Genomic DNA, 9,917 nt, shown 5'->3' with positions numbered 1-9,917 from the left:
CCCAATATCACTACTGGAAATTAGGGAGGTCCAAACCCCCCCCAAGAAACAGAATATGGAGCCCAGAGCCCCCCCAAAAAATCACCATGTGTGGAGCCCGTGTGCAATCAAGTGATACATGAGGCTGTTTATTGAGCATTACAGACATGGAAGAGGAGAATGGGGGGGGGCAAGGGAAGGATTTTGGGGTGGGGGGGAGTAACTGTGCATCTATACATGGGGAGGGGGGCCGGGACACCCCCGGCCGCTACATGGTCAGCTCCTGCGGGAGAGAGCAGAGGGTCAGGGTGCGCCCCAAAACGGGGGGTGTGCACCCCCAGATCACACCGGGGGCTCTGGAGGGGGTCACCATGAGTTGGGGGGGACTCACCATGATGGCGTTGACGATGTCGTTGTTGTTGTGCCGAAGCGCCCGCACGGCTTTGGGCCGCGAGACGTTGGCCTGGGCCATCACCAGCTCGATGTCCCGCACCTCCAGCCCCGTCTCGTCCACCTGCCGGGGGAGGGGACGTCACTGTCACCCCCCCACGGCACCCAGCTGTCCCAGGGACACCCAGCATGGGGGGACACCCACCTCCTCCTCCTCCTCGCTCTCCTCCTTGATGGTGAGGGTGGGCGCCGTCTCGGTGATGAGGGGCGAGTGCTCCATCGGCACCTTGAACTTCTCCGCTGCCGCTTTGTGCACTTGTTGTGACAAATCCTCGATCTGCGGGGACACCGGGTCACCCTCCTCTCCCCAGGGACCACCCCCCCCCCACCCCAAATCTGTGTGTCCCCCCCCACCTTGGCTTCCCCGAAGACGATGTAGATGTCAGACGCGGGGCTCTTGAAGACGTCGGGTTTGGTGATGACGAAGAGGATGTTCTTGGACTTGCGGATGGTGATGCGGGTGACACCGTGGATCTGCCGCAGCCCCAGCTTGGACATGGCCTTGGGGGGGACACACAGGGGTGACCCCGTGTCCCCCCCCGGGGATCACAACACCCAGAGCAGCCAAACAGGGGGTGCAGCCCCCAAACACCACCCCAAACCCCCCGGGATGTGGGAGAATTATCCCCCAGCACAGCCAGGCTGAGCCCCCCCAGAAAAGAGGGGACCCACATCAGCCCCCCGCCCCCCAGTGCTTGGACACCCCAGGGTGACCCAGAGACCCCCAAAACCTCAGACCTAACCCCCCCAAGCCCATCTTACCCCCCAAGCCCTGGGATGGAGATGCCATGGGGGATCCCCAAAATCCCCCAGGGACCCCGATGCCCATGGGGGACCCACAGACCCGCTCAGGGACACCCAATACTTATGGGGGGCCCTCAGCTCCCCCAGGGAACCCCCAGCCCTATGGGGGACCCCCAGACCTGCTCAACAACCCTGAATCCTTATGAGGGACCCCAACCCCATTCAAGGACTTCCAGTCCCTAGGGGGTACCCTCAGTCCCCCCTCCAGGGAGCCCCCCAGCCCTATGAGGGACCCCCAGACCCACTCAGGGACCCCCAATTCTTATGGGGGACCCCTAGACCCACTTGGGGACCCCGAATGCCCATGAGAGGCCCCCAGCCCCAGTCAGGGACCCCCAATCCCTATGAGGGAACCCCAGCCCTCCCCAGGGAGCCCCCAGCTCTATGGGGGACCCCCAATCCTTATGGGGGACCCCTAGACCCACTTGGGGACCCCCAATGCCCATGAGAGACCCCCAGCCCCAGTCAGGGACCCCCAATCCCTATGAGGGACTCTCAGCCCCTCCCAGAGACCCCCAGCACCACTCAGGAACACCCCAATCCTTATGTGGGACCCCAAGACCCCTCCAGAGCCCCCCAACCCCCATAGAGGACCCCCATTTCCCCGGGGGGGGGCACCCATCCCACCTTCCTGGCCTTCTTCTCGCTCCGGCTCTGCTTGGCCTTGCTGACCGTCTCCTCCCCGGTGCCCAGCGAGTGGGTGAGCGGCGCCTGCCCAAAATTGGGGAGTGAGACCTTGGGGGGGTCCCCCTCACCCCACTGCCCCCCCCCTCAAAAATAACCCCCCAACCTGTGTCTGTGCCGGTGGCTCCGAGCCCTCGGGCTCCTCCAGCTCGGGGATGGACTCGTCGTTACTCTCAGACTCGTTACACGACCCTGCGGCCAAGCAGAGGGGGGGACTGAGAGGGGCCCCCCAAAAACACATGGGGGGGGTTTGTTGGGGGAAGCGTGTCCCTCTCTCACCTTTGTGGTTGGCCTGGCAGCCCCGGGGGGCCGGGGGGGCCTTGTCGGGGCGCAGGGCGATGCCGGCGGCTTCTCGCAGGCGCTGGATTTCGGGGTGCGGGGGGGCCGGGGCCTCCCCCTCGCTGGAGGAGCTGGAGTCCGAGCGGGGGGCGCCCCGGCTGCCCGGCCCTGCCTGCCGGCCCCCCAGCTCCGGAGGCTGCTGCGGGGAGGGCTGGGGGGCTGCACGGGGGTCAAGGGGGGACTGAGATGGTGGGGACCCCCAAAATCATCCCCGCGGTTCAACCCAGCCTGGACCCCCCCCTCAGCACCCACCAGTGGGTGACGGCCCCTATGGTGGGGTGGGATGAGTAGATGTCCCCCCCAAATCACCCTGCAGTGTTGAATCCCACCTGGTCACCCTGTCACCCACCTGGGAACCCCCCAGAAGGGACCCCCCAGCACCCACCAGTGATGGTCCCACATGATACCCCATGGTGTGTGTGGGGGGGAGGCTGAGCTGGTGGTGCCCCCCAAAAATCCCCCCCCGGGGTTGAACCCAGGCTGGTCACCACTGTCACCCCCAAGGGGACCCACCAGGAGGTGCCACCCACCCTGTGACGCCCCATGGTGGCCGGGCTGAACCAGTGATGCCCCCCCAAAGTCCCCCCCATGACCCCCCCCAGGTGACACCCACCCCAGCCCCACTCAACACCCCACGGTGATTTGGGGGCTGTGGGGTGTGATTTTGAGGGGGGTCTCTTACCCTCGAGGTGCTTCCTGGAGGGCGGCGGGACAGACGGACGCTCTTGGCTGGGGGGGAGCCCTGAGGTGTCGGGGGGGCGCGGGGCCGATGGCGACGGGGGTGACAGCAGTGACGAGGCGGCAACAGGAGGCACTTGGCTGACTTTGGGGGGCACGGGGGGTTCCTGGGGGGCTGGTGGCTCTGGGGGGGCCTCTGGTTGAGCATCCCCACCCTGGCTGGTGGCCAGCGGGGGCTGGGGGCCCGATCCTGCCCCCTCCACGGCCTCCTCTTCCTCCAGGGCCTCACTGGGGGGGCCACTGTCCCCCGGGACTTTGGCATCGGTGTCCCCAGCCTGGGCTGGGGGTTCATCACTTGGGGGTTTTTGGGGGGCCAGGGGGGGCTCCTCTACCCCCCCATCACCCTGCGGGGGCTCCGCCAGCACCTGGGGAGCCCTGTGGGGGTGGCGGGGGGGCGGCAGGTCCCCGAAGGAGCCCTGTAACATGGCGCTGACCTGCTGCCGGGCCCCCCCCTCGCTCCCCAACAAGGCACCGGGTGTTTGGAGCAGTTCGAGGGGCTGCGGGGGGGTCCCCACGTACACCTCCCGCTCCGAGGCCGTGAAGAGCGTGGGGGGCGCGGGGGGCGGTGGGGGGCGCGGGCACAGGGCCAGGCAGCGCCCGGCGGCGCCTTCATCCTCCTCATCGTCGTTGGGGGGCCGGGGGGGGCCCGGCGCCTCCCCCGCGCTGTCCTCGGGCGCCGTGAAGAAGCTGGAGTCGGTGCGGGAGCGCGACGTGTCCAGCAGCTCCGGGGACGAGTCCTCGGACGAGGCGGTGGCCGCGTCCCACTCCTCGGGGGCTTCGGGGACACCCACCGGGGGCCCCTGGAGCGTGGGACACGCTGGTGGCTCTGGGGACGCACCATCCGAGGTCACCCCGTGTGCTGGATCCTCGGTGGTGACACCGGGTGGCACCGGGGCTGTGGTGGCAGCGTCCGGCTCATCTGATGTGGATGTCACCAATGATGGCGGGTCAGGGGCGGTGACCGCGGTGTCCGGCTCATCTGGCCGGCTGGATGTCACCAATGGCGCCAGATCGGTGGCCACGGTGTCCAACGGGCTGGATGTCACCAGGTCCACGGTGTCCAATGGGCTGGATGTCACCGATGTCACCAGGTCCATGGCCACGGTGTCCAACAGGCCAGATGTCATCGATGGCACCAGGTCGGTGGCCACCGTGTCCAATAGACCAGATGTCACCACTTGTGCCAGGCCAGTGGCTGTAGTGTCCAATGGGCTGGATGTCACCAGGTTGGTGGCCATGGTGTCCAATGGTCCGGATGTCACCAGGTTGGTGGCTACAGCGTCCAATGGGCTGGATGTCACCAGGTTGGTGGCCATGGTGTCTAACGGTTCGGATGTCACCAGGTTGGTGGCTACAGCGTCCAACGGGCTGGATGTCACCAGGTTGGTGGCCATGGTGTCCAATGGTCCGGATGTCACCAGGTTGGTGGCTACAGCGTCCAATGGTCCGGATGTCACCAGGTTGGTGGCCATGGTGTCCAACGGTTCGGATGTCACCAGGTTGGTGGCTACAGCGTCCAATGGGCTGGATGTCACCAGGTTGGTGGCCATGGTGTCCAAAGGTCCGGATGTCACCAGGTCGGTGGCCACAGTGTCCAATGGGCTAGATGTCCCCTGGTCAGTGGTCACAGCGTCCAACAGGCCGGATGTCCCCAGGCTGGTGGCCATGGTGTCTGGTGGGCTGGATGTGACCATGTTGGTGGCCACAGTGTCCAATAGACTGGATGTCACTGATGTCACCAGCTCAGGGCCAGGGACCACAGTGTCTGGCTCATCTGCTGGGCTTGGTGTCACCAATGGTGCCAAGCTGGTGGCTGCGGTGTCCAACAGGCTGGATGTCACCGGTGTCACCAGTGCAGGGTCAGTGACCACAGTGTCCGGCTCATCTGGCAGGCTGGGTGTCACCACTGGTGCCAGGTTGGTGGCTGTGGTGTCCAGCGGGCTGATTGTCACCAGGTCAGGGTCGGTGACCATGGTGTCGGGCTCATCTGGTGGGCTGGGTGTCACCAATGCCACCAGGTCAGTGGCTGCAGTGTCCAACGGGCTGGGTGTCACCAGGTCAGGGTCAGTGGCCGCAGTGTCAGGCTCGTCCGGTGGGCTGGGTGTCACCGATGGCACCACGTCAGTGGCCGCAGTGTCCAACGGGCTGGGTGTCACCAGGTCAGGGTCAGTGGCCGCAGTGTCGGGCTCGTCTGGTGGGCTGGGTGTCACCGATGGCACCAGGTCAGTGGCCACAGCATCTGGCAGGGTGGGTGTCACCGATGGCACTGGCTCAGTGGTCACGGTGTCTGGTGGGCTGGGTGTCACCAATGGCACCAGGTCGGTGGCCACAGCATCTATCAGGGTGGGTGTCACCGATGGCACCGGCTCAGTGGTCGCGGCGTCGGGTGGACTGGGTGTCACCAACGGCACCAGGTCGGTGGTCACGGTGTCCGGTGGGCTGGGTGTCACCAACGGCACCAGGTCGGTGGTCACGGTGTCCGGTGGGCTGGGTGTCACCAACGGCACCAGGTCGGTGGTCACGGTGTCCGGTGGGCTGGGTGCCACCAATGGCACAGGGCCAGGGTCAGTGGCCACCATGTCGGGCTCATCATGGCCATCGGTGGCTGCTGGCTCAGCGCTCCCTGCTCTCACCGTGCCAGGCTCATGGTCGCTGTCACCACCATCATCCCCATCACTCCCAGGGCCACCCTGGGGCTCCCCGTTGGCCGGTGCCATGTCACTGTGCCCCCCCAGCCCATCAGTTGGGGGGTCCCTGTGCTCCCCGGCACAGAAGCCACGGGGCTGGTGGACACCAGGATCATCCTTTACCATCATCGCTGGCTCCTCCGGGAGCTGGGGGGGCTCGGGCAGGGGACACCCCCCCGGGACATCGGGCTCCAGGGCTGAGGCCTCCAGCTCTGAGGAGGAGGAGCAGGAGGTGACGAAGGTCTCACCATCCGGCTCCACTTCAGAGGCCACCGGGGGGGTCTCGCTGCCGTCCTGCTCCGGCGTCCCCAGCTCCATCCGCTCGGCACCAAGATCCCCACCAGCGTCATCGCCGCTGTCCCCCTCACTGAAATCCTCCTCACCGAGTCCCTCAGTCCCCGCCGGCTCCTCGCCGGGGCGGTGCCGCGGTGACCCCTCCGGCGCGGTGCCGGCGTGAAGGTGGAGCTCGATGTCACCCTCCCCGGGGCCGCTGGGGGCGGCGTGTCCCCCCTCGGCGCCCATGGCGTGGCGCTCGGTGCCGTAGAGCCGCTCGTCCTCCTCCCCGTCGTACGCGGCCGAGTCGGAGGAGGCCGAGGTGTCATCGCGGAAGGCGAAGGACTCGTCCACCCCCTCGGTGATGGAGGTTTCGGACAGCGAGCGCAGGAAGGAGGCCGAGGTGCTGCCGCCTTCTTCTTCTTCTTCTTCCTCATCATCTTCATCATCCTCCTCATCGTCGTGGCGGCCGGGGAGGGGCAGGGGGGCCGCGCCGGGCAGCCGAGGGGCGATCTCCACCGCCTCGGCCTGGAACAGGAGGCTGCCGCGGAACGGCAGCAGCGCCGCCGGGATCAGCCCCTCGCCGCCCCACTCCTCATCCTCATCTTCCTCCGGCGTCTGCCCGTCCTCATCATCATCCTCCTCCTCATCCCGCAGCGAGGCGAAGGGCCCGTCGTCCTCATCCTCCTCATCGGGGGACGGCGGGGTGAAGGCGGGGGGCTCATCCAAGCCGGGGGGCAGCGCGGCCATGACGTCAGCGTCGGCCACCATGGCCATGGCTTCGGCCTCGGCCGCCAGGTTGGGGGAGCAGGACGGGGAGGTGCTGGCGGTCCCCGAGGAGCCCCAGCTGCCCCCCTCGGCCGTCATGTAGGACCCCGACGGGGACGTGGGGGGGGAGCACAGCCCCTCGCTCTCCCCGTCCGTCTGCTCTTCATGGGGGGGCGGCAGCCGGGACCCCCCGATGCGCACGGGGGTGGAGGGGGCAGTGAAGAAGAGGTCGGGATCCAGGTTTGGGGGGACGGGGGGTCTCCCTGGGGGGGGTTCAGCTGTTTGGTGGGGCGGGGGGTCTTTGGTGGGAGCAGGGAAGGGACAAGGCACAGCGGGCGGGGGGGGGCCCCCCCGGAGCTCGGGGGCATTTGGGGGACACGTCTCCTCGCCCATGACGATGCGGGTGTCCAGGGGGTCTGCGGGCGGGGGGGGCCTGCAGGGGTCCCCGGGGGGGGTGGCGGCGGGGGGGCCGGGGTCACAACTGGCCCCCTCAGGTTGCGGACGAGCCTCCTCCTTGGCGGGCATCGGCGGGGGGACCGTGGCGGCCGGGGGGGCTGCGGAGAGAGGGGAGACCCCCCCTCAGTGCCATGGACCCCCCAGGGTCACCCCATGATGGGGAGGGGCCAGCCAGGGGGATGTCACCCCCCAAAAAGGGTGGGAAAATAGGGTGACACCCCCCCCAGACCATCCGGGGGGGATCACCAAAGGATTAAGTGACACCAGGGGTGACACTGACACCCCCCTCCCCTCCAGCCCCTCTCTGGGGGCACAAAGATGCAGCTGCATTAAGGGGGGGCAGAATAGACCCAGGTGTCCCCCCTTATAGAGGGGTGACCCCCCACATCCCCCCCCAAAGCAAAGCCCAAACCTCCCTTGCACTAGCCACCCATAGACAGAGCTGGGTGGGGGGGGGGTGTCTCAGCCCCTCATTACCCACACTAGGGGGGGAATACAGCCCCCTCCCCACCCCAAAACCTCCTTGGGGGACCCCCCACGTTACCTGGGCCCCCCAGGGGCAGGTCCATGGGGCAGAAAGAGATGGGACCCACCAGGACCCACTTCCAGCACCAAACCCAGCAGAGCCCCACGGCCCCCCCGGGGGCTTTAAATAGGGGTGGGGGGGATGGAGGGGGGTGGGGCAAGGCCGCAGAGGCTGCTGGGAAGGGGGTGGGGCCTCACCTGGGTATTTAACGTGGGGGGGGTCCCCATCCCCCTTCCAAGTTGGGGGAGGGGGGGTAATTTTTGGGTCTCCCCTGGGAACTGGGGGCTTTTAAAGGGTTAATTTGGGGGTCCCTGGGGCTGTGCCCCCCCCCCCACTTCAGCACCCTGTTGGGCGACCTCGTTCTGCCCCCCAGCGAGGGGGGGGGTCGCTGGGCTCCCTTTAACTCTGCCTTTCCTGGTTAGGACCCCCCAACCCGTCCCCCCTGGTTGTTTTGGGGTCCCCCAGCTCCCAGCTGGGGATGGGGGGAAGGCCCTGACCCCCCTTTGCACAAACCGAACCCTCACCCCATTTCTGGATGAGCCGCAGCCACTGGACCCCCAGACCCGGCTCCCCGGGGGGAAACTGAGGCACGGGGAGGGGGTGACACCGGCATGGGAGGGGGGACACCAGGGCCACCCCCGGCACTTCCCGGCTGTCCCCAGCCCCTCGGGCGGTGGCACTGAGCCCTCGGGGACACCTGCTCAGGGTGACCTTGGGCCATGACTCTGCAGCGCCCTGTGCCTCAGTTTCCCCACCCGGTGATCCCGGGGGGGGGATGATGCGTGGAGGGGGGGGGGGGGGGGGTCCAAGACATACACACATCCCCCCACCCCGTTCCTACCGGCGCCTCGGGGTGTGGGGGGCACAACCCAAGGTGGGGGACCGCGGCGGGGGGAGTGTGTCCCCAATAGGGATGTGCACAAAGTCACCTCCTGCCTCGCACCGGGGCGACCGGAGCCCCGCGGCCGCGCTACCTGCGAGGGCGGCCGGTGCGGCGTCCTCCTTTCAACCCGTTCCGGCCCTCCGGCCTCCACCCTCCACCGCGCATCCCTCCATCCTCCATCCCTGCATCCCTTCCGCTCCATCTCGCATCATCCATCCGAACCCCCCCCCGGCCTCACCTGCCTCCGCTCCCTCCGGAATCCCGTTTTCCTTCTCCAGCCCCTGGTTTGTCACCGCTGTCCCCGGCATGGCGCTGGCAGAGCAGCCCGGCCGGGCCCGGCCTGGGCGGCCGCTGCCCCCCCCCCGGTTCCCCCCCCGCCGCTCCGGCAGCCGCGGCTGGAGCGGGACGAAAGCGGCTGCGCCCGGAGCCGCGGAGCGTTAACGGGGGGGCAGGGCCGGGGGGGCCGGCGGCGGGATCAGCCCCGTCATCCCAGATGATGTCAGCAGGATTTTTTCTCGTCTCTCCGGCGGGGTGTGTGCCAGGCACTGCGGCGCGGGGAGATGCGCTTGCATCAGCTCCAATGGGGGGGACACATACACATCTACACCCCCCCCGGCCTCAGTTTCCCCAGGCGAGGTGGGATTGATGAGCATGGGGATGAAGCAGGGGGGGTTGTCCCCAAAAAAGGGGGCTGAGCATCCTGGGTGTGACCAGAGCCCCCCCGAAAGCAGCTGCAAGTGGTGATGACTGATGTACAGGGAGGGTTGTGACCCTGGTGTCCCCACCCTGGGTACCACTAGGGATGCAGGATGGGTGCCGGCATGGTCACCATGGGAACGGCCCTTCTCCTCCTCTCGTCTCCATGGTGATGGCGAGGAGGGTGAGGATGGCTCCTTGGCAATGAGTGTGGGGGGGTGAGACCCCCCTCTTGGGCTGGGGACGGACAGACAGACAGGACACCCTGTCCCAGCTGGGGATGTGCCACCCGCTGCCCAGACCCCCGGGCGCCAAAGGATGCTGGGGGGAAACTGAGGCACGGCCTTGGCGCAGGGATCGGTGCTGGGCACAGAGTGAGGCTGGCACCCGGCGGGGTGCTGGCTGGCACCCCGGGCACGGTGACGCTGGTGACACTGGTGCCAGGAGCAGCCCTGAGCTGTGACTCAGCAGCTCCCGGCACCACCATGGGCACAGGGTTGGGGGGGGACCAGCCTTTCCCCCCCAAGCAGAGGGGCTGGAAGGGACGTGGTGGCGATGACCAGCAGTGTCCCCAGGGCCAGATGGCCACTAATCCATCCCCAAAGCCCTCCCTGGCAGGTGCGTCACAGCACTG

The 9,917-nt window shown here is 67.6% G+C and overlaps 1 protein-coding gene across 1 annotated transcript; it reads right to left on the bottom strand.

Annotated features, from left to right (window-relative positions):
• Positions 1–121: 121 nt before the first annotated feature.
• On the bottom strand, positions 122–8,895 carry LOC309435893 (uncharacterized protein; the record flags this gene model as incomplete). The annotated part of the gene is made up of 9 exons (XM_082044634.1): positions 122–262; positions 371–493; positions 575–706; positions 784–930; positions 1,861–1,944; positions 2,024–2,109; positions 2,197–2,415; positions 2,939–7,276; positions 8,826–8,895. 9 exons carry the CDS (start codon positions 8,893–8,895, stop codon positions 248–250), a joined length of 5,214 nt encoding a protein of 1,737 aa, XP_081900760.1. The 3' UTR covers positions 122–247.
• Positions 8,896–9,917: the final 1,022 nt, after the last annotated feature.

This window comes from Streptopelia decaocto (assembly GCF_964273445.1).
Source record: "Streptopelia decaocto genome assembly, chromosome: 2".
NCBI classification, from domain to species: Eukaryota; Metazoa; Chordata; class Aves; order Columbiformes; family Columbidae; genus Streptopelia; species Streptopelia decaocto.
The sequence above is the reverse complement of the archived record's forward strand: the minus strand, read 5'-3'. Positions and strand labels throughout refer to the sequence as shown.